This window comes from Augochlora pura, chromosome 3, assembly GCF_028453695.1.
Source record: "Augochlora pura isolate Apur16 chromosome 3, APUR_v2.2.1, whole genome shotgun sequence".
NCBI lineage: Eukaryota > Metazoa > Arthropoda > Insecta > Hymenoptera > Halictidae > Augochlora > Augochlora pura.
Window position 1 is genome coordinate 6,063,545 of NC_135774.1, and position 26,162 is coordinate 6,089,706.

At 36.8% G+C, this 26,162-nt stretch overlaps 1 protein-coding gene across 2 annotated transcripts in view; it reads right to left on the reverse strand.

The window, feature by feature from the left end:
- Plexa (plexin A) overlaps nucleotides 1-26,162 on the reverse strand; it is a 414,526-nt gene that overhangs the window by 62,392 nt on the left and 325,972 nt on the right. For both annotated transcript variants that reach the window (XM_078177227.1, XM_078177228.1), the window contains one exon: nucleotides 23,229-23,411. In XM_078177227.1, coding sequence (XP_078033353.1) covers nucleotides 23,229-23,411 — 183 coding nt within the window. The remainder of the gene's footprint in view (nucleotides 1-23,228; nucleotides 23,412-26,162) is intronic.

The window sequence follows — 26,162 nt, forward strand, 5'->3', positions numbered from 1 at the left end:
GGGAGGAGGAGAAATAAAGAGTTCTATGCACCGTGCAACCATAAAGAAGATACCGGCGGCCGCATCGAAGAAGGCACTCGCGGCTATCTCTCTCTCTCTCTCTCTCTCTCTCTCTCTCTCTCTCTCTCTCTCGAAAACGAAAACAGAATCCGAAACGTTCGCGCGAGACGAAACGGATCCCCATAATCCGGTCTGAAGCATTCGGCCCAATGGGTGCGATGGTTGGTCGGCCGAAAGGAGAAGGGGGAAAGGGGTATAAGGGTGGAGGGTGTTCGACGGTATACCGTCGCCGATTTCCGATCGGCATCTGCCCGCCTCGTTTCCCGGCGGCGGATGGAAGGGAATCGTGTCGACAACGGCGGACAATGCGCCGTCGGAAAAGGTGGCTCGAAGAGACGGCGAACTGCGACAAAAGGTGGAAAGAAAGACAATGGGTCGAGGGCTGCAGGGAGAGAAGCCTAGAGACGGGGGAAGGAGAGAGGAAAGACGAGGGGGAGCAAACAGCTCCTGGGCTGAAAGAGTGGACCGATTCGCGCGTTTTCAATCGGCCGCTCGGATTCCGCTACTTCCGGTCCGGGCTGAGACGATGAAAACGGCGGCGGCGATGACGACGACGACGACGACGACGACGACGACGGAGAAGACGATGAAAATGGCGAGGAAGACGCGAGTCTTCGTTGACGCGATTCTTCGTCAATCCCGGCGGAGCCCTTTTTATTTGAGTGTCTCGTGGCGTCGAACGCGGTCGTATTAGCGGATCGAGAAGCAGCGATGCCGTGCGTGGAAGCGACTTCAGGTCGAGGATGAAGAGAGGTGGAGGTTATGGCTGGAAATTGGATAGTGGAGAGGTGGGTGGGAGATTGGAAGTAGGAGAGGGAAAGCGGAAAAGAGATAGACAGATAGATAGATAAATAGATAAGAAGGTAGATTGAGAGAGAGATAAAGGGAGATGGTTTGATAGAAAGAGAGAGAGAGAGAGAGAGAGAGAGAGAGAGAGAGAGAGAGAGAAAGAGGAACATAGATAGAGAAGAACGATAGATAGGTAGATAGATAGTGAGAGAGAGAGAGGACCAAATAAAACTGAACGTCGTAAATACGTCCATTGTAGGACTTTCAGATGTCTAAATGACGCCTTTAAGACGTCCATTTTACGTTCATTTTAAATTTTTGAAATGTCTTATTTCAACCGTTAAAGACATGTCTATTTTTTGGTCTTTTAGACGTCTACAGGGTGTCCTAAAGGGTGTCAAGACATCCTTTAGACGTCCATTTTACGTCTATTCTAAATTTTCCAGATATCTTACTTCATACGTTAAAAGGACTTCCATTTTTGGCATGTTTTTAAAACGCCTTAAAGACGTGCCAAGAGAAACAGAAAAAGGGAGAGAGAGAGTGAGAGAGGGAGACAGAGAGAGAGGGAGGGGGAGAGAGAGACAGAGAGAGAGAGAAATAGCTTGTCTACTTCGACACGCCGAGTGCTCGGGTATTTCGAAAATCCGATAAATCTCGTCTTCTCTCTCCTTGCCACCCCTTACCCCACACCACCCTCACCGCCCCGCACCGCCACCCTCTGCTCGTCTCTCCTCAGCCATACAACATCGACCGACCGAGCGATGAAATTTCCTCCTCGTCCTCCTCCCAATCTCTCGTTATTCCCAGGGCATTCTGGGTACCCGATATCCTCGGGCTTTCCTCTTCGAACCTCCTCCACCACCTCCGCCTCCTACTACATCTCTTCCTCCTCTTCCTTCTCCTTCTCCATCTCGTCGTCTCTTCCCTTTCCGTTCTCTCGCTCCGTTTCCCGCCCCTCGGCCCCGATCAAACCACCCCTTGCCGTTCCTTTCGTTCGAGTCGCTTATATATACCGGACCGCTCCGATCTCCTCTTATTCCAAGAGTCGATCGGGAGACCAGATTCTCCTGCACCGGGCTAATGGCCGCCGAGAATCGGGCCAATGCGAGAGGAAACGCGAGAGGAGCACGATGATTTTGGACGGCGGCGGGCCACCGATCCGACGGTTTACAGGTTTCAACGCGTCGGGGACTGGCTGTCGAGTGGAACAAGACGGACCGAGACAGACCAAAGTAGACCGAGATGGGCTGAGACGGACTGAGGTAGGTCGGATCAGTTACTAACGTGCTGTGGACAGATTACGGTGCTGCTGCGGAAAGGTTACGATGTTGCTGCGGATAGCTTATCGTGTTGTCGCGAACCGATTACGGTGTCGTCGCGGATAGGTAACGGTGCCGTTGTGAACCAATTACTACTGAATGATTGAACATTGAATACTGCAATCTACTCAGAATGTCGAATACTGAGTAATAAATACTGTTAGTGCCCAGCACCAATATTCTTTATGACACGGATGTACCTGGCCGGCTATTTTTGAGTTTAGGATTTTCGCTAACGGCTGGTCGGCAATTTAGATTTAAAATAATATTCCTGTCGAGAGAACGAAATTCCTTTGTTAAAGGAATCTTTGTTAAAATATCGCTGTCGCCCCCACCTTCCATATAACAGCAACTTCCCAAAAGGACGCGCTAAGGCGCAGGAGAAGGGTGCTTTCTCGAAACAGACTCGTTCGTTGGTTATTGTTAAAATCATGGAAAACCGAGTATTAGAAACGCGTGAGAGGGGTGACAGTTTACCTCGACAGAAAACTTTTTTTAGAAAGAGAGTTGGTATAGCATTCGAGGAAAACAGACCTCTTAGAATTGGATTAGATTTCAAGGAGCTCAGACCTCCAAAGGAAAGGTGTATACATATAGTACGAGGCTAAATATATAAGTTTTTCACCACCAAATTCCGGTCCTACTTTTTATACAGTCCACACATATAACGTCACAATTCGTCGCTATTACTGACGACGCCGTGACGCCCCAACAAATACTGTAATCTATTCAGAATATTGATTTTGGATAGTGAATATTACAACCCATTCAGAAATTATGAACGAAGAACATTGAATATTACAATTTATTTAGAATATTCAATATTGAATACTGTAATGTATTCAAATATTGAAAATTCAATATCCAAAATTGCAATCTATTCAGAAGATTGAATATTGAATATTGTATATTGTAAGGTATTCAGAACATTGAAAATTCAATATTGAAAGTTGCAATCTATTCAGAACGTTGAATATTGTAGGGATTATTTTTTTGGAAATCCCACGAAACTCCGTGGTAATATAACAAATGGCAACCAACAATATTGGGTAACAATAAAAGCAATAGTAACAGCTTATTAGTGATATCGTACAGCCACCGCCTACGACTTAAACAGCAATATCAACGCAATAACAACGACGACGACTACACTTAATACCGACAACGCAGCAACAATACTGAAATATTGATATTGAATTGTGAATATCCTGAACTATTCAGAGTATAAAATCTTGAACATTGAATACATTAATCTATTCAGATTGTTGAATATCGAATACTGTAATTTATTCAGAATATTGCATATTGGATATTGCAATCTACTCAGAATATTGAATATGGAGAATGATTTTCTATTATTATTATTAACTTCTACTAACTATAAAATCTATTATTCTATTATTATTAACTATTTAATGTTGAATATTAAATATCGAATATTTAGTATTGAATTTTCAATATTCAATATACAATATCGCGTACTGAAAATTTAGCATTCATTATGGAGTATTGGATATTGAGTGTTGTGTAGTGGAGACTGAAGATTAAAGATTACCTATTGAATATTAACCTTTTCGCGACGGGTGCCGCGTATATACGACAGTCACTTGGCGAAGTGACTGAAGCGTGGCAAAGTATGGTCAGCCGCACTGTTGCGAGAAGTAGCGAAGAATGGTACAGGTGCGCCGTCGCGAAAGGGTTAAAGATTGAATATTTAATATTGAATACTGACTATTGAAGATTAAATATTGTAGGGTTTTTTCCGGATATGAAAGATAGAATGGTCGAGTGTTATAAAATGTTAATGAATGGGACACATGGTGACAGAGTGTTTGGGTAACTTCGAGGAACCTAAGCAATGGCTTGAGCGAGAGCGAATTAAAGAAAGAAAGAAAGAAAGAGAGAGAGAGAGAATGAGTAAGAATGAGATAGCGAGTGAGGCAGAGCGAAAGAGTATGAATGCAAGAGAGAGAGAATAGTAAGATAATGTGGAAAAAGGCTGGTAAGAGTAGTAGAACGAGCGGAAAAGATCGTCTTAGTCGAAGGAGAAACGGTCACGTTGAGAAGTCGTTGTTGTTGTAGTTGTTGAAGTCGTTATTATTCTTGTTGTAAGTTGTGGGAAGTTGTGAGTTATTAATAATAAACTATCACTGTTACTGTTAACCGAAATTGCTTATTTATTGTTTCATATTACTACAATATTTACAACAATATTAAACATTGAGTATTGTATATTCAAGATTGAAGACTGAATATTGAATATTGTAATTTATTGAGAATATTGATATTACACATTATATTAAATGTCAGTACATTGAGTATTGAATATCGGATATTGTTACTTCGAGATCCTGACTCCGGTTAAATCAGCTGTAGTTATCTACGCCGGCGATTTATACGTATCACCTAATTGCGTTCTTAATGTCTGTATATTTATTTCCTTTCGTAAATATCGATAGACTCGCGAAAGCGTATATGTATATGCGCTTATAGTAGTCAAAGGGTTAAAGAGACGCAGGATCGCCCCGGAAAATCATCCAATTATTATTGGATGCTTATTCGGTTTCCCCGCGAGATCCTCTTTCGATTGCTCGCCTCATAATCTGTAATCCGGTGGGCGTTAGGGACCTCTCTTTGTTCTCCGTCTCCTCTCCTGGTCCACCTATCTTTCCATCTATCTATTTGTCTATTTGTCTTTTCTCTTACGTTCACCGAATGCTATTGTTAGCTTCTTAACGTAATGACTGTAATGCAGAGTCGATGGCCGGGCGCTCCGCTTCCCGGACGTCCCTCGGGATCCTGACCCGGGATAAATGAGCTTTAGTTATCTACGCCGGTGATTTATACTTATCTCTCTAATTGCGTTCTTAATGCATGGATTCCATCGTGGAATGTACATTGCATGGAGCGGCCGCGTAGTATTGCTAACCCGGGACCGTCTAATATAAAAAATTGTAGTCATAGTCTGTATAATATTGGAGCGGAAATGGACTTCGTCTGAATACTGAATGCAGCGTTGGATATTCAATATTGTTATCTATTCAGAATATTGATATTGAACATTGAATACTTATTGCCCGGATCCTATCGCGGATTGTATATTGTAGGGGGGTGGAACGTGTAGTGTTGTTTACATGGAAGCGTTCGATATAAAAGTTATAATGTCAGTCTGAATAATATTGGAACATTTCTGCAACCTGTTACGTAAGTATTGGAGATTAAGTATTTAATACTAAGGCTTGAATACTGAATATTGACTAATTAATATTAACCATTAAATATGGAATATTGGGTATCGAATATCCAATATCCAATATCGAGTATTGCATATTCAAGATTCAATATGGAGTATTGAACATTGATTATTGAAGATAAAAGGTTATCTATTGAAGATTAAAGATGGAATATTTAACATTCAGTATCGAGTATTGAAGTTTAAATAGTGGGTATTGGGCACCCATGATTGAAGACTAAAGATTGAACATCGTGAATATTGAATATTGAACATCAAATATTCAAGATTCAATATCGTGCATTAGATATTGAATACTGAAAACTGAATATTGAAGATTGAATGCAGAATATTGACTAATTAATATTGAATATTAAATATGGAAAATTGAGTATTGAATTTTTTAGTATTCAATATTTAATATCGAGTATTGCATATTCAACATTCAATACTCAATATTGAATATTCAACATTCAATACTCGATATTGAATATTGAGTATTGAAGACTGTAGCATATAGGTACAATATTTAATATTGAATATTGAGTATTTAGATTTAATATTGGGCATTGTTAATTGAAGATTAAATAGCGAAGATTGAGGATTGAATGATAAATATTGAGTACTGAATACTGAATACGCGAATTCATTATCGAATATTGAATATGGAATATTAAGTATTGTACTTTCAACATTCAATATTCAATATCGAGTATTAAATATTTAAGATTCAATATGGAATATTGCGTATTGTGTAATGCAGACTGAGAATTAAAGATTACATATTGAAGATTGGGTATTGAATATTCTAGATTGAAAACTGAAGACTGAATATCGTAATCTATTTAAAATATTGAATATTAAATATCGTAATCTATTCAGAACATGGAATATTAAATACTAAATATCGAATATTGCAATCTATTCGGTATATAGTATATTGAATATCGCACCAGAAACTGAGCTACGCCCATTCATTAGCTCGGTCGCCTAGCACCATCCGAGCTCTCCTCTCATTGGTCAAAGTTTTTTCGTTAATAACTCGTGAACAAAGACTCGTATTGAATTTTTGCTAAGAAAAAAGTTGCTTGAAATCACCTCAGGAATCCCTCATTTCCCATTGCGTGTGACTAAGGTCACCCTACAAAAATGAAGCTTCCAAACTAAAATTTTTACTGTGATTTATCTATATTACAACGAAAGAATTTGTATACAAACTTTGCAATCCGATTATTTTCTCGCAAGTAAAAAAATCTTTGTTACTCAAAATGGAAATAGAAAAATTAGTTCTCACATAATTCAGTTCTAAGCACGAAATACTGTACAAGTACATATTTGTTCAAAGTTATACGTGGAACGCGACTGTGTCCACTGCGATATCTAGTGTGCTGAAATGTTAATTGAACAGTGAAATTTATTGATAACAAATACTTATCGGACGCAGGATGCTCGTCGCGGCGTGAGTCGCATCCCCTCGCGGCGCGTCGCCACGTTAATACCAATTAATTAACTGGGAATCTCGGAGCTTAAGCCATTAGGGGGCGCCCTTAACCAGCGCCGCTCGCCCTTACGCACGTGTCCTAGGAACGTACAATAATCGGCCGCGCCCTTCAGCGTACGGTGATCCCACTTAAAGGGACGTTCCTCGCCGTGCCGCGGAGTAAATTGAAACTCCCAATCCGATTATAGCGTCTCCTGAAATTGTTGTGCCACGCCCCAACCTCCCGGACGAACAATGGACCCGACCGAAAAATCCAGTGACAGGTTGTTGTAACTTTCGAACGGTTATTGCTATGAAATTTTCACGAAAAATAATTAAAAAACGGTTCTTTTTAGCAAGCGATGATTAAATAGTTTTCAACAATGTGTTTTAATGAATTCTCATTGATGTTTCTGATTTAATATGGAAATTGTTTAAATGTAGTTATGCGGATTGATTTTTATTTTATAGAAATGTGTTTTATGGAACAATCGAGGAAAAGCGGGATCAAGAGTGACGGGCGACGCGGTTGTCTTAAAACGATTATAATTATCGAATTGGTTTTTATAGGGATACGGTCTTTTCACGGTTATTTAATGGAAGGCTTATCGAAAATATTGTTTCTTGCTAGAAGACGGAAACTTGTGGGGTTCAGAAGTTGTCTTATATCTAATATAGGGAATTCTTTCAATTTATCGAGTATCTATCGGTGTTGCCTTTTTTATATCTTATTGTTAGAGATGAATAAAAAAATATATAATTTATTATTAGGAAGAATATTAGGAAAGTGCGCTCTTTGTAATACAAAACAAGACTGAGCGAAAATATGAAACACAATGAGCAAGACATCTGGAAGATGCTGAGGAGCATCTTAAAATTCTGAACTTTAAATGATCGTAGTAACTAAAATATTTATCCAATGTCGTGGATATGGAATATTGAATATTGTAACTTATGTAGAATAGTCAATATTCAATACTGTAATCTATTCAGAATATTGAATATTATGTATTGAATATTAAACATTGGACATTGCAATATATTCATAATATTGAATATTAAATATCGAATATTGATTATTAAATATCAAGTATTGAATATTAGATATTACAATCTATACAGACTGTTGAGTCATAACTATAGTGCATTGAATATTCAGTACTGAGTATTGAGCATTGAAGATTCCATATTGAATATTGAATATTGAAGTATTCAGTACAGAATATTGAATACTCTAATCTATTTAGAATATTTTATTGCAGAATATTTTACAATATCCAATTCTACTTAGGACATTCTGATCTATTTAGAATATTAAATATTGAATATTGATTATTAATTATCGAGCATATAATATTGCACTAATTTGCTCAATGATCAATTAAAAATTCTAAGCTAAATGTGACAATAGTTATGAACCTTGATTCAATTTTCTATGGCGTCACGCTCCGCCAAGAGGCTAATAAACAAACAAACGCGTTTGAAGTGAAAGCAGAAAAAGTTCGGTTGCAGGCAGAAGTAAAGAAATAAAATTCTGTTGCAGGACGGAACGGTCGTTATTATTGTCATGGCGGAATAATTTTTTGGTAATACCGCGAATCGCTGCGGCTGTCCATGATGCGCCCCATAGTGGGTATTAATACCGATGGGAACAGTAATAATCCAATGAAATTGATTATTGAATACCGATGTCCCCGGCTATTACTATTAATGCGAGAGGCTCGCGAGCGCGGCATGCTCGAGTTAGAGGTATTAGCGGGTATTAGCCGCTGAAACGATGATTTTAAATTGATGATTAATTCGACGGAATAGTTGCCTAGGAATTAGGGTACCTACTACTGCATCTATAGGAACCATTTGGATGATGGTATAACTCTGAATTCGATCGCGTAGGTTTCAAGTATACAAGTACGGTGCAAGTACAGTATAATTGTAGTATGTACAGTATTTATATTCAATACTGAATATTGAGTAATGAGTAATTGAGCATTAAATATTTAATATTGAATATTGACTACTGAGTATCGAGCATTGGATATTGGATATTGAATATTTACTACTGAGTGCTGATACTTGAATGTTGACTACTGAATATTGAGCATTGAATATTCAGTATTGGATACTGAGTAGTGAGCATTTAATATTGAATATTGGCAACCGAATATTGAGTACTGAGTATTGATCATTGAATATTCAATATTGAATATTGAACATTCTGAATATTCAATATTGGCTACTGAATATTGAGCATTGTATATTCAATATTAACTATTGACTACTAAGTATTATTATTATTAAATAATAGTAGTAGCATATCTGATATCTGGCGGAGAAGGTAATGGACAGCCGATTACGGCCGGCGAATTTTTATTAAGCCGGAATGAGATCGAGGACCGAGGACTAAAGAATTGAATACGCCGTCCGATCCCCAGATTTCGCCGGTCCACAATGCCCTCTTAGCTTTCCATCGATTTTCTTATTCGACGCGGCATTCTTGGTCTCCCCGTTTTCCTTTCAGTCGTCTTCCTTTCCCTCTTCCCGCCCCACCTCCCACCGCAACCGCGAAGAAAGTCTTTCATTCACCGCGACCGCGACCGCGACGGATCAATCACTATCAATGGCGTCGACCCCCGTAATCGAGTATCGCGAACTTTTTATTGATATTAATCGCTCGTCGTTCTCTGACGCCATCAATTTATTTAGAACTAGTTCGCCGGGCTTGATGCGACAGTTCGCTAATAGTCAGACTGATCCGTCAATCACTGCACTGATGGAAACTGTAATGGGTACGTACAGTTTGTTGAACATAACAATTATATAGATAGATCGGTTTATCAAAGGTTATATTTAGAAAGTTCAATGAGCAATAGCTCATATTCCATATTCTGAATGGATTATATGATCAGTACGCAGTACTCAATATTCGATATTGAATGTTCAATGATCCATACTCAGTCGTCAATATTCAATATGCAATACCCAATACTAATATTCAATGTTGAATATTAACTCAATAATCAATATTTAATATTCAATATGGAATACTCAGTACTTAATATTCTATATTCCTTATTCCAGGCTTAGTACCTAATGCAGAATTACTCAATATTCAATATTCAATAATAAGGTCTATGTACTTCACAATTGAAGAAATTAATAAAATTGAATAAATATTCTAATTACCACGAACATTTAAATCTGAGCGTTTCGAAAGTAGTATATTTTGCCCGATAGAATATATTTCACTTCCTTCGAGATATCCTGCTCATCTGTTCTAAATTATGTTCACTCTCTTTATATTGTAAAGCACAAACTTTCCTAATAAGAAGCCATATATTGGTGAAGTCATTCATAACAATGATAGATATAAAAAAAGTAACACCAATCGGCACATGACAAATTGAAGAAAACATCCTACATTCGACAATATTCGGTAACTTTTAAACCGCAACAGTATCAGAGTTTTAACAAACATTAATGTTCCCTATAAACCTTCCTTTAAATAGCAGTAAAAATATCGTGTCCCTATATAAACTAATGTCGAAGTTATAATTATGTAAAAACCACCGCATCGCGCTTCGCTCCCGGGTGTCTTTAAAGCATCGCGCATATAAAATATAAAAAGCAAATATAAAATACTAGAAATTAAAAAATAATTCTACACAATGACATTTAAATAATTTCATTAAAAATTGGAAATATCAAAATAATTTACTGAAATTTATTATTCAACAATCGCAAGAAACATTTAATTATCAGTAGCTAAAAGTATTTTCTATTATTATAAAATTATCATTATTATTGTTATTATTTTTATTATTATTATTATTATTATTATATAATATTGTTGTAATTACACAAAAGAGTTTTCTATTACTTTTCAACTATTTTTAAGGATAATTTCATTGCAATATCTGTAGTGGTTGAAAAAGTTCCAAAAACTTGTCACTGAATTCTGAAAACCGAGAACTGTACGGCGTTTTCACCCCCATGGTTGGTTCCAGTCGGTCTCCCACAGTCGACATGGTATTCCGTTTTTCTTCGGAACTTTTAAACAGTCACGCAGCGCGAGGAGCGATGAAATATTCAGTCGCACACGGCCGGCTTCCGGCGGACCTCGTTAAGAATAGAATCTTTATTTCCATAAAATGCATAAGGGTCGACCGTTCAACTTCACCGTGACGCATTCTTCCCGCGGCAAAAAGTTTTAGCACACGAGAAAAACCGAGAGCGAAAGAAAGAGAGAGAGAGAGAGAGAGAGAGAGAGAGAAGAGAGAAGAGAGAAGAGAGAAGAGAGAGCAGAAGCTTCTCTGCTATTCGAAAACAAACTCCTCCTCGCTGACGGTTCTTGACTTTTTAAAATCCCGAAGTCAGCTCGAGATTTAATTCCGCCCGGCTCCCGTCGACCTGCGGGAACGTGGCCGCCATCAAATATGAAATTCGAGGAATATTCGAGAGGCAATTTGCTCAAAAGACGAATGAAATATTCGGGGTCCTCCGGTTTTGTTTCCGAAACGACACCACCGAGAAGATCAACTGCGGAGAGACGCGTCTTTTTTTATCGCAGCCGACTACATTTCAATGAATTTCTATCTATAATACCTTCTTATTAACTTTTATTTATTTATTAATATTCGATATTCAGTATTCGATATTCGTTGTTTAATATTCGATATTCTGTATTCCGTATACCAAATTTAATATTTAGTATTTAACATTCAGTATTCGATATTTAATATTCGATATTCAATATTCAGTACTCTATATACAATATTTTGAATAGCTCGCAATACAAATATTCAATAGCAACATTCGTAATATACCACAATATTCAATATTCACCCACAACACCAAGTACACAAAAAAAAGTAAATAAAAACTAAATCTAAAATTCCAAAACCTAACGAAAAAACTACCACACCAATACCAAATATATCAACGAAACAATTCATCCCAAAGAACGCCTATCTCCCGTCAAAAAATGCTATCATCCCCGCACCGTTCAACCCAACAGCCGGCAACGTCTTCATCCCTAAAAGCGAACACAGGAAACGGTTTTCCTCCAAGCTCCTCTAATTCTGCAGGCCTTTGTTGCAGCGACGAATCAATCATCGCGGGACAACCTATTGACAAAGTGCAGCATTTTTCTATCTAATATCGAGCTTCCAGCGAACCGACTCCCCCGCGCGCTGAATTTATCAGGTTCTTTCTGCTGAAAGGAACGCACTGTTTCCATTTCCGGGAACACGGAGCCAGTCTCTCCCTTTCGACCGCCCCCCCCCCTTCCCTCGCCAACCCCTCCTCCACGAATCCAGGTATCTCTTCTACTGGGCCTTTGTGTAGGTATCAGGGCCGGTCGTTCGATTTTCCTCTGGTTTTCGCTTTTCTCGTGATCGCTAGTTGCCGATCAGATCAGACCAGAGCGCGCGCGCGCGCGAGCGAGCGAGAATGTTCGATTCCGAGGCGGAATTTTTCATTGTTCAACCGAAACGAGATGAGAGATCAGACGAGAGGAGATGAATATTGAAGATCGAATACTCAATATTGAATATTGAGTATTCAGTATTAAACATGGAAGACTCAAAGTTTAATATTCAACATTGAATATTGTGTGTTGAGTACTGAATATTGAAGATTTAATATTCAATATTGAAGACACAGTATAGGATATTGTATATTGAAGAATAAATATTGCATATTGAAGATCGAATACTCAATATTGAATGCAGCATAAAAAGCTGGAGTCCCAAGATTTAATGTTCAATATTAAAGATTCAATATTGAATATTAAGAATGGCAAATTGAGTATTGAACACTGTATATTGAACATCGAATATTGAATACTGAAAATTGAGTGTTAAGTATTGAAGACTGAAGATTTAATATTCAATATTGCAGATTGAGTATTGGATATTGAATATTTAAAACTAAATATTGAATAATGAATATTAAAGATCGAGTACTCAATATTGAAGATAAAATACTGGATATTGATATTAAATATTAAGAATTCAGTATAATACACGGAAAACTCAAGATTTAGTAACCATTATATTGAATATTGAACATTAAATATTGAACATTGAACATTGAACAATGAATATTGAATAGTGAGTGTTCAATATCAAAGGCCAAAAATTTAGTACGGGTTTATCGTGCTGGATTTATGTGCTCGATTTTTAAGTAATCTTCGAGCTCGCTCTACTCTCCGGACCCCCATGGGACGTTCTTTCCTGCGGCCTCGTTGATTCCGTTCGAGCACTCGAGATAGCACCGCTTTAAAACGGATGTTTATTGTAACCGATGGCCGTTAGTTTCACGGCGCAGGTGTTGCTGCTTATCGGCACCAACGAAAGCGGCAAACTGCTCCGGGATGAATATTTCAAGGATATTTACGGCCGCGCGTAATTCGGTCCTCGTTTGCCGTTTCAATTACCATAGGATAGCGACTCGAGCCGACGATCTTTTCCTTGCGATTCCTACCCTCTCGACAATGTCGATTGCGCTCGAGTTAATCGCGACGAGCCCCCGCAACGTGTCTGCTTCAGACTGAGAGACAATCTTTTACAGCTGATTACATTGTTTCCGGTCTTTTTATATTCTTAATCAGTCGAAACAAAATAAAACTGTCGCGTAGGTAGAGCTGGTGCGTCGTGATAATGTATATTTAATGGAAATTAGTAAATGTACAATGTACGAACGTGAAATACGGTCTCTTTTCGTTTAGAATATTCTCCTCTCTCTCTCTCTCTCTTTCTCTCTCTCTTTCTCTCTCGTGTGCGCGCGAATGTAACGCGTTTTAATGTTGTTAAACCATGCAATTATGTTGCAATTCACTCGTCCGAGCGGGAAATTCTCGTTCGCCTTCGCGTACAAGTGGCGTTCTATTAAATATGTTAATTAGACCGTGTTTGTACACGGCGGTCATTGTGCCATCGAAATGAGTAGGCTTGACCCAATTGAAATAATCGAGCTAATTAATAAACTCGGCTAATTAGGCTCTGTGTTTTATGCGAGCGTATCCCCTTGTTAGCGAATTTCTATACGATTCGGGATTATTGCGACGTAGTAAACAGTAGTAATGGAATAAATAATAATGTATATGTGAATAATAATAATGGAATAAAAAAATAGTAAGTAGTAATAATGGAATAGTAAATAGTAACTGGTAACAATTATTATAATAGTAAATAGATAAATAGTAAAACTTATTGGTACGTTGTATTTTTGTATTTCGATAAGTCGTCGACGGTTGAATTGTTGGAATTTGGTAAAAGCGTAACGTACAACAATGAGCCAAGGCTCAATTTAAAGCTCGAAGCTTCTACTTACGCCCTGCATTGTACGCTTACAGTAACATGTAGAAAACTGGAGACATGACCTTTCTGGAAAATGTTGCGGATTGAAAATGTTGTGGATTGTAACGTCTGTAAATTGTTAGGAAAATTTTTTCAATAATCAATTCTGGGATAGATTCCATCGCTAAAAACCCCTTTTGATGACCCATTGAACTTTGATGTACGATTTTATTTAGTTGCTCTGTTGAGCTTTGAGTGAAAGGTGTATCTCGTATTTTACAGTATTGTAAGATTTGCAAGCGAATTTGATGTTCGTTTTTATTTCAATATCCAATATTCAATGCTCGATATTCAATATTGAGACTTCAGTGTTTAATACTAAATAATAAATGCTCAAGATAAATATTGCGTATACGATGTTGAATATTCAGTTTATTATTCGGGTCTCAATATTTAGTCTTCAATATCCAATACTCAACACACAATATTCAATATTCAATATTGAATGTTAAATCTCGAGTCTTGTGTGTCCAGTACTGAATACTCGTTAGTCAATATTCAATACTTAGGATTCAATCTTAATATTCAATACCCAGTTTTCAATATTGAATATTCGATCTCGAGTTTTCTGTGAGTATTCGATTTTCAATATTCAATATGTAGCTTTCGACATTTAAAATGTTTTATTTGCAGAAACCGTTTTGAAACAATTTTGCTAGACCGTTCAACTTATAAAATTTTCAAGTGTATATAGTAATAAAAGATAGATTGAAAGAGAGAGGGAGGGGGGGGGGGGGAGTAGTCTTGGTAAGCGAGCAAACAGGGCTAGGGCAGAGGAAATGGCCGTGATAATAAAAACCGCGGAGCAAAAAACAACGATCGAGGAAGAATGTGCGAACGGTAGAACGCAATCCCACAAGTTAAGAGAATGAAATTTCCGGAGATTGCGGAACAGAGCGGACACGTGGTCGCGCTAGGCTAATGAAACGGATTTATGGCCGCGGTAGGGAACCAGTCGCCGAACTTTTTGAGGTTTCTAATCTTGACTGGCAGTCGAGCTTCCGACAAAGAAGAGAGACCGCGGGGAGGACGATTTAATTAATCAATTTGAATGGGGACCCGGCGAACGCTGCGAAATGAAACCGAGTTTGCCGATCGCTGGAACAAAGATGGAGGAAGTCGGAGGAAGAGAAGGAGGAGGAGGCGATGATCTATCGCGATCTTCCCTGATCCTCTTGAATCCGTTCGCGAGTCTTGTCAAGCACGACGAACGTCCCAGTAATTCCTTGTGAATTTATTTCGTATACTAGGACGCGCACGCGTGAAATCTCTGTCTGTCTGTCACTGTGGTAGCCAATTTTTAGTCTTTAACACTCAATATTCAATATTCATGATCAATATTCAACGGTTAATATTCAATGTTCAATATTCAATATTTACAGTGTTCAAAACACAATATTTCATGCTCATTATACAATATTCAATCTCCAATATTAAAAATTAAATCTTGAGTCTTCAGGGATTAATACTGAATACTGAATATTGAGTATTCGATCTTTATAATTCAATATTTAGCTTTCAATATCCAATATCCAGAACTCAAACTTTAATTTCGAATATTAAATTTTTAGTCTCCAGTACTTAAACCTCAATATTCGGTATTCAATATTGAGTATTCGATCTTTAATATTCGCTTTGAATCATCATATTCACATTGAATATCGAGTATTTATAAACTAACACGGAAGTCACAAGATTTATTTATCAAGATTGAATATTTACTATAGAGTATTGAATATTGAACATTAAGCACTGAATATAGAGAGTTGAGTATAAAAGAATAAAAATTGAGTATTGAATATTAAAGGTCGAATACACAATATTGTATATTGAAGTTCAAATACTCGATAATGATATTGAATATTGAGTATTCAGTATTAAAAATAGAGACTCGAAGTTTAATATTCAATATTGAATATTGAGCTGTGAGTACTAACCGTTGAATATTGTGCATTGAGTATTGCAACTTGAATATTGACTAATGAACGTTGAATATTGGATATGAAGTGTTGAATATTGAATACAACAAATTGAGTATTTGGCATTGGACACTGAAGATTAAGACTCGATATTGGATATTGAACATTGAAAATTTAGTGTTGAGTATTGCAGACTAAAAATTGTGTATTGAATATTGAAGACTAAATATTGAATATTGAAGTTCGAATACTCAATATTGAATATTGAGGTTCGAATACTCAATATTAAATATTGAAGTTTGAATATTCAATATTGAATACTGAGCAGTGGGCCACAAGTGCAGCGACTAGAATTCTCGCCAAACAAATGATGCACCAGGGTCGCCGCGTTCACACGTGTAACATTTCGAAGCCGTACTCCCCAGGAAATTACGAATCCCTGGCCGGTGACCATTAGTCGCGTCGTTATCCACGCCACGCGTAAAATCGCGGATTTCTTTCAATTAATCACAATTACGAGCGCGGCGCGGATCTTCAATTTGTTCAGCGATCCAGCCGGACACAGGCTGGATGCCCTCTAGCCAGCTAGGCTATCAGGATCGTCGGAATTAATCCTAATCGGCGCGGCATTATGCGGTCGGCAATTTGCATGGCGTGACGGGATTTTTGCGAGAGCGAGGCGAGGCGCTCGCATTCATTAGCGCGCGTTAAAGAAAATGCAAAATCGCGGCCGGGAAATCAAAGTACCGAAGCCAAGTTGTCCGGGAAGGGTCTCGGGAAATTTGCAAGTTAACGAAGTTTTGCCTGGTGCCACGGTGTGTCTCTGCCGGCCTCCCTCGCGCCGCCCCCTCCCCCCTCCCCCATGTCCATCCCCGCCGCTCCGTTATTCATCGTGATTAATTAAAGCCGGCCGCGCTCCCGGATCGCCGTAGCTTCGATTATAATTATCTATGTGCAAACGCGGAACTCAAACAGGCCCGCGAGCCGGCGCTAGCAAATACGTCCTGCAAATTCGCTGAAAGGAACGCGGCCGTGTTAAAAATTTAACGTTGCTCTGACGTTGGCCCACGTTTGATCAGTATCACGAATGGTCGATGTCGGAAGAGTGGGTTCGATTTGGGCCGACGGAGTTGAACGAGACGAAGACTTCCAGGAAACTACGTGGCCACAAAGTGGAACAGAGATTTTTTTTTGAAATATTTCATATAAGTTTTGTTGCAGTTTGATCTCTATTATGAAAGATTAATATTCAATGATAAACGTACTGTCTTTCTTATTCAATATCCAATATATAATCTATAACATTGAATATTAAATCTCCAATAGCTAATGTTCAATATTCAATACTTAAATACTCAATATCCAATACCGGATACTCGCTACTTAATATTCATAACTCAGTAGACAATACCCAGTGTTCAATATCTAATATCCAATATTGAACAGATATTATTCAATATTCAACATTCAATACAGAATATTCAATATTTATTAGCCAATATTTAGTATTCCTATTCAATATTTATTAGTAATCAGTATTCGATAATAAATATTCAATATTTAGTATTCAGTATTCGATAATAAGTATTCAATATTTGATATTTAATATTTAATCTTGAGTCTTCAATCATCATGATTCGATCTTAAATATTCAATATTCAATATTCCATATGCCATATTCGATATTCTATATCCAATATTTCATGTTCAACATTCCGCATACAATATTTCGAATACATTACAATATTCAACATTTAATCTTAATGAAATTGAATAAATATTTTTGTTACTACAAAAATTTAAAATACTATCATTAATATTTAGTATTCAACAGCCTAAATTCAGTATTTGATATCTAATGTTCAATATTCAATGTTTAGCATATGGAATATTGACTGTTAAACATTGATTATTGAATATTATTGACTGTTGAATATTGAACATTGAGTATTGCGTATTGAGTATTTGATACTGAGTGCCAAATATTCAATGTTGAATATTGTGTATTAAGTATTAAGTATAGACTTCACTCACTTTTTATTACAAAGGTCACACCTTCCTAACAAGAAATCATATATTTTTTAAATCATTGTTAACAATAATATATTATAAAACTAACACCAATTGCTACATGACTAATTGAAGAAAATTCCCCACATTCGACAAAGAATAACTTTTGAACCGCAACAGTCTCCGTGTTCTAGCAAACAATAATATTTTTTATCCAGCTTTTTGTAAATAGCCACGAAAATGTCGCATCCCTATTGCGAATATTTTTAAGTTATAATTGTTTAAAAACGACCGCGTCACGCGTCACTCACACTTACGAATATTCCATAAAACGTCACACGTATAAAATATAAATATAAAATACGTATTTATAAATTCAAAAATAGTGGTAATAATAACGTCTTAATAACAAATAAAACTAAATAGTCCTAATAAATAGTCTGAATAATAAAATAACGTAATGGTAAAATCACCTTTTAATATTTTGGTTTTAAATTGAAAACAGCCATGAAAATTCATTGAAATTTATCATTTAACAAACTCAAGAATTATTTAATTATCTCTAGCTAACAATAACTATTTTTTGATTAGTTTCAGTCAAAATCTCTAATCGTTTAAAAGTCCTAACAACTTGTCACTGCATTTTGCAAACTACTGTGCGCTGGGTGAACTAATGGGGGGAGATTCTACGGGGTTTTCTCGGCAATGGGAATAAATTGCGTCCTGCTCGATTTAATTGCTTCGCCAAGGAACTTCCGAACTTTTGTCTTCTTGTCTTATTCATCTCGTTTCTTTTACTCCCTCTCCCCCTTTTTTCCCTCGTTTTGTCGTTGCCTGTTTTATTACTACTGTGATCTAGAATTCATTCAATCATGTTCTTCCATGGTGTAATTGGCTTTCAAAAAACAAACCCCATGTCTGCCGTGGTAAAAATTAAATTGGAATGACTTATAATATAAATTATTCTATAATTAGATATTATATGATATTGTTTTATAAATTATTCTTATTCTAATTAATCTGATATATGATTATTATAATTCGAATAACTGGAATGATTAGAATAAATTAATGTAATAAATTTACACAATGAATTGTCACAATAAATTATCATAATAAATTATTATATCGTATCTCTTCTTATTACGATATGATTTTATAATAATTTATTATGTAAGTTATTATAATTCTAATTATTTTAATCTAAATTATTGTCTTATGGTAGTCGCAAATGCAGCTTTTATTATTTTTTCTCTTATAACGCACCTTGTTTTATAACAAATCGAACGGAAGTGGGTTAATTAATTATTTTAATCTACAATCATTATAATATGATGTTATAGGAATTTATCGTCTAAATTATTCGAATCTAAATTATTGTTTTCTAGCATTCGCAAATGCATTTTTACTATTCCTCCCTTTATAATGCAACTTGTTTCATAGTAATTCAAAGAGAAGTGGGTTAATACCCTATATCCGCTTATAGAAGTGGATCGTGTCGATCACACTCGAAATTTTCACGTGTTTTCAGCCAATTACAATGTCGCGAGCATGCTGCCTACCATGTTCAATGTTTAACACGATATACATTTCGTGCATTACGGTATCGTGACCCTGCGAACAATTTTCGTTATCTGGATATTATGGAACGACGATTAAAATTGCCAGTACACGTTTTTTCTTCATACTGATACACACGAGTATTACATTATATGTATATACATATTTGTATACATAATTTCGCTATATTTCTGTTAATTTATCTATATACAATTTTATTATAATAATTTGAAAAAACCAATTTCAAAAGTGAACAGTCAATATTTAACATTCAATGTTCAATATTCAATACTTAAGTAAAATTCAGTATTAGTCTAAATTCAATATTTAATATCTAATATTCAATATTTAATGATCATTGTTCAATGTAATATTCAGTACGTCGAATATTGACTGTTGAATATTGAATATTAACTATTGAAGATTGATACAATATTTGAATATTGGATATTGAACGTTGATTATTGTCTACAGAGTTAAGAATATTACATATCGAGTACTCGATATTGCATATTGAGTATTAAAGATCGAATATTCAATATTAACTATCACGTGTACATGTAATATTAAATATTAACTATTACATATATTAAATGTTACTTCAATATCAAATATTAACTTATTTATAACCAAAAAATTCACTGCAAACTAATCAGAAATTCGAATATTCCGTCTTCATTAAAATAAATGTACTCCCAGACACCACTTGCAAAATAAACGCTGCAATTAACCGCCAATCGTCTGTCGCTGAGAGTGGCAGGCATCGAAATCACCGGAATACGGAAGAAACATCTGAGAAAATGGTGTTTCCTACTCGAGTCTCCCATCGATCCCATCTCTGGAGGCGTCTGCGTTGGTTTACGCTCCGTCGCGATCGTTTTCCACCGATATCGAGTAACGCGATTTCGCGAATAAAACGAGCGAATAAGGATCCCCGAGCTAGTAGTATTCGCGCGGAAGAAATCGGAGAGGATTCCGGCCGATAATCGTGATTAATCGCGACAGATTCGAGGGGGCCACCGCGAGATATCGCGATCCTGGAAACGCAGTCGACCGGCTAACGACCCGTCGCCACTTCCACCTTTTTTCGCGGCGCTGCTCTCGGCACGCGGTCAGAGAGATCCATAATTTTCTATAACCATTTCCACGCCGATTTTTCGACGGCGGCGTCGCCGTCTCGCGTAGCCAATTACGCGGCTCGCGTTGCGTTTGATTCACGATTCGCGCGAGCGGGCGGTTGATAAAGGATGTCCGAAAATTCCCGCAACGTTTGAATTTTCCAGCATTTACGTGGCGAAATGCGCGGCGAAACTTTTTCATTTAAAAAGAATGTTGTACGAGGCTTTGTTTACGCGTTATTGGAGGGAAACGATGACCAATGAGAGACGAGCACGGCTGAAGCGAGGCGACTGAACTGGTATTGGATATTCTATATTCAATAGTGAATAGCGAATAGTCAATAGTCAATATTTACACTTAATAGTCAGTATTCAGCATTTCATAGTCAATACTCAATATTTAATATTGGATATACAGTAGTCAATATTCAATATTCTAGTTAGACTACAATATTAAATATTTAGTCTAGACTACAATATCAAATATTTAGTCTAGACTACAATATCAAATATTTAGTCTAGACTACAATATCAAATATTTCATATTCAATATTTTGGCTACATTACAATATTAAATATATCATATACCATATTCCGGACTGATTACAATATTTAATATTTTGAATAGATTACAATATTCTATATACAATATGCATTATCCAACATTCTGAATAGATCGCAATATTCAATACTCAATATTTAATATTCAATATTCTGAATGGATTATAATACTCAGTATTTAAGTAATCTAATTTTAATATAATATTCACTGTTGAATATTCAATATTGAATATTGAATAGTAAATATTGTGAACTGAGTTTAAATCTTAAGTATCGGGTATTCGATATTGAATACTGAGTATTGCATATTGAAAATTAGATATTGAATATGAAATATTGACTCTTAAATACAGAATACTGCCTATTGATTCTTAAATATAGCATATTCAATGCTGACAATTGAACAATGAATATAGAATATTGACTATTTCATATTTCATGTTGAGTATTAAATACTAAGTCTTGAGTATCGAATAAAGAATACTAAGTATTGAGGATTGAGTATCGAATGTTGATTAATAAATATTGAATATTGAATACTGAATACTAAATACGGACTGTTAACACCTAAATATTGAATATTGAGTATTGACTTCTAAATACTGAATATCGACTATTCCTGTCTACATATTCAATATTGAATATTGATTATGGAATAATGAATATTGAAAATATTGAATATGGAATATGGAATATTGAATATTGAGAATATTGAATATGGAATATTGAGTACATTTTTGATTTCTGTAAGTACAGAGTTGCTGATATATCTCTGACTTATATAATAAAATATTGAATATTGAGAATAGTGAATATGGAATATTGAATATTGTCTAATGAACCATTGAACATTAACATCACTTCGACAGAACCTTATTCCATGCTACCAATTTGATAGCCTCAGTCCGTCAGCAACACTCTCGCGGACTGAAAATTTCGAATCGAGCCTGGATCGCGATTAATTTAACGATCGAAGAAAGCGCGCCGCGTGGGCGTTTGGACGCGATCTACATGGGCATTCGATACAACCAGGTGGAAGCGAAGTTCCCGGAGCCGGGGAGACGGTCCATGGGACTCCATTAGCCTCGTTAAGCGTTAACGCTTCGCAGCAACGATGGCGAACGTAATGGCTACCTGGACCAAGGCTAATGGAACACAGGTAGAAAGCGGATTTTCCTGTGGACCCGATTCTGTCGCTCGCATTAATATCTATTGTGATTACTTTCGCTGGCGGGCCCCGCCGATTCCGGAATAATTATAGCCATCGGCTTCCGACGGTTTTCGACAGTTAGAGACGGTTATTAGATTATGTAAGTGAGTCTTTATTATGGGATTATTATGTATTGTACGTAGATTTTGATGATAGTTACGATCTAGATTTAGGTGACGCAAGAATCTAACGATTTGGCTTTAGACTTCACTGATTAATAGCATTTATCTTTAGATTTCGCTGCAACTGTTAATATTATTACTGTTCCAATTTTTTAATATTATCATCATCATTATTATTATATAAATTTACAATCACAAGCTCAGCACGTTCATTACAATTACAATTATATTATTATTTATATACACCCACACTAAATTACAATAAATTTAGTTACAAATGACTAAAAATTATTTTCACGGCGCCAGGAGTCCGGTTAAAGGTCAAGGGTGTCGCGATGGAGAGTCAGATGTCGGAAGGATCGAGCTATACCGAAAAATGAGCGGCAGGGGGATAACGAGTGTACACGGATGGTCTAATGAAACAGGCGGTACCGTTCGAGGGACTCTTCGATCGAACAGATAAAGAGAGCGTGTATCGTGCACTGACCTTCTTCAGGTGACCCTCCTTGGTGCCGACGAAGACGACGGTGTAGTCTCCGGTCGAGGTGGCTGCCACCGCGGTCAGACGGGTCTTGAACGTGAGCACTGGGGTCCCTTCGACGGCGTCCTCGCCGCCTAAAGGTGTGTTCACATCCAACCCGCAGAAATCCTCGCCGATAGTCTGCAGTTTCTGTGAAATAAAAGAGACGGAGACATTAGTCGGTCGAATGTTTTTAGTCTAACGATTGTTCCAAAATTGGTAACTTAATTGTAAATTAATTATTAAGATAACTATGGAACAATTAGTAAATTCATTCCAGAATAATTATTAAATTAATTATGGATTAGTTACTGAAATAATTATTAAATATAATTATATTGAAATCAAATTTAGCATTACATTAATTATGAAGTTGGTATAAAATCTATTATTAAATAGTTATTTAAATTATTATTAACTGAATTAGAAATTAATTATGAAATAAGTTATGGAATAATTACTAAAATAATTGTAAAACAGATGTAAATTTTTTACTAAGTAACTACTATTTAATTACTTAATTATAGTTTGATTTTTAACTAAATTAGATATAAATTATTAAATAAGGTATGAAATAACAATCAAAATAATCGTGAAATAGTTACAAATATCTATATTAAATAATTATGAGTTAATTATATAATTACAGATTCAGTCGTTAAATTGATTGCGAAATTGATTATAAATGGAGTTCACTTTTTCAAACATGGCATTTTTATACAAATGAAAACTTATTTTCAAACTTGTTTAAGTAAATTTACGAATTGATCCATCGGCTTACGGTAGCTGGGTCAAACTGACCCCCGGTGTCATTTAAACCGAATAAAGTAATTATTATTATTATTTTTAAGTATTTACATTAAAAACTCTATCAGCTAATTATTTAATTTTACGTGATTGTTCAATACAACACCTTTTTGCAAAGGTTGTAATTTTACAGTTACGGTTGTTAATTGCCTTTTATAAATGCATTTTGCAGATATTTTATGCGCGCACATCGTAACACGTAATTACGTGTTACAGTTGCGCGATGCTAATTACATCTTGTATCTGTATTATAGAGCTGCATTTCGCGATTACATTATATAAATGCAAATGCAGCATGCAGTTGCATTCTGCGACTGCAGCTGCAACCTTCCCCCGCCCCCAATTCGCCCGTGCTTACAGCTTTCATTATGCAACTGCGATTTACATTTACAGCCGCGAATTGCGACGACCGTTTGTAGCTAGGGTTGCGAGTGCATCGCGAACTCGCTTGTTGCACTTACACGTGACTAATAAGACGAGACCACGTGGTGTAACGTGTCCGAATGACGCAATGCTATATTCGATATCCTACTGTCTTCTTCTGAATTTTGCAGGTGATAATTAGCCACGCATCCTTCCTGCTCTAAGAAGAATAATTAATGAATAAGATCTGATAATTATATAAAAATTAAACAATCTTGACAATTCGCTTGAAATCTAGAAACAAAGGATTCCTGGGATGATTTGAAGTAACTTTTTCCTTTGCAGAAATCTTCTACTCTGCCTGGTCAACGAGTTATTATCATAAAACACGGGCCAATTAGATGGCGAAGGTGGAGCAAAGACGGGCGGGGCGTGGCGTCGCACGTATTTCGTTAATAATTCGTGAACGAAGCCGCGGATTGAATATTCGCAAAGGAAAAAGTTGCTTGAAATTACCTATGAAACCTTTGAATCATCTGAGGAAGAAGCTACTGATCTTCCACTTCCGGTGCAAAGGAAGAGCGCGTGACGGCCGCCGGTCTTCTCCTAGCTCCTAAACGCGATATAACCTAAACGCGAAGAGTAACGTTCGGCACGGCGCAATAAAGTATCGCATCTCGTCGCGGCGACGCGATTAATCGCGGACCCGGCAGCAATTAATTGCCGACGCCGCGGTTATTTATCGGCGGCGGCCGCGCCGCGATATTTTACAAGGAGCGCGCTCACGCTTATTTTCCGTGGCACCTAGGCCGCGATAACCTACGACCCGCGTTTTCCGCAAGAAGAACACCCGCGGCAGTGGAAACCGCGCACGGGAATTCCGCTGCGTCTTTTACGAGCATCCGCCGACGATTCCCAGCCGATCGTCAGCCGCCTTATCATTTACCCCCGACCCCGCCGCGCCGCGTCTCCTCGATCGCGGATAAAGTATGCATGAGCTACGGCCCCGGCTTTATCGCGCGATGTCTTAATCCCTCGGAAGCCCACAATGCTTCTTCAATTATTCATCGTGCGTTCGAACCCCGAGCGACGCCTTTCTTAACGCTCGTTTATTGGTTTGAAACGCTCCACGTTCAACTAACGATAGCACATTTACTGCTTCGGTGGAAAGATTCATAAATTGATATTTGTAATATTTATTAATATAACATATATATAGAATTGAGTGTTAAATTAATGAATAAATATAAGATTAATTTTTCATAATCGACAGGTATAAATACGCAAGATTTTGTATTTCGAGCTTCCGGCAGAAATAATAATCTACCGTTACTGATGAAATAATATATAGTTTCCTAGGACAATATCCATTTGAAGAATGAAACATCACCGTTACAATGACCTGATGAAATTGTTCTACGACTTTTCTGCATCGTTTTATAACATAAAAAGGAAGAATAAATTTATTCATGAATCTTACGTTAGTGTAAAGTAGGGAATACACCTTACATTGAAAGTCAATGTTCAATTGATCATTGTAAGAAGGAGATTTCAACGATGAAATTGACGTTAAGAATAATTGCGAAAGAAATTGTTCTGGAATTTACAGACATTTCAATTCGCGACATTTTCCAGAAGGAGCATGTCTCCACTTTTTCATTTGCTGCATTTCGCGAAATCATTTTATAGACACACAAACATTGCGAAGCGTAAGTAGGAACTTTCAACTTT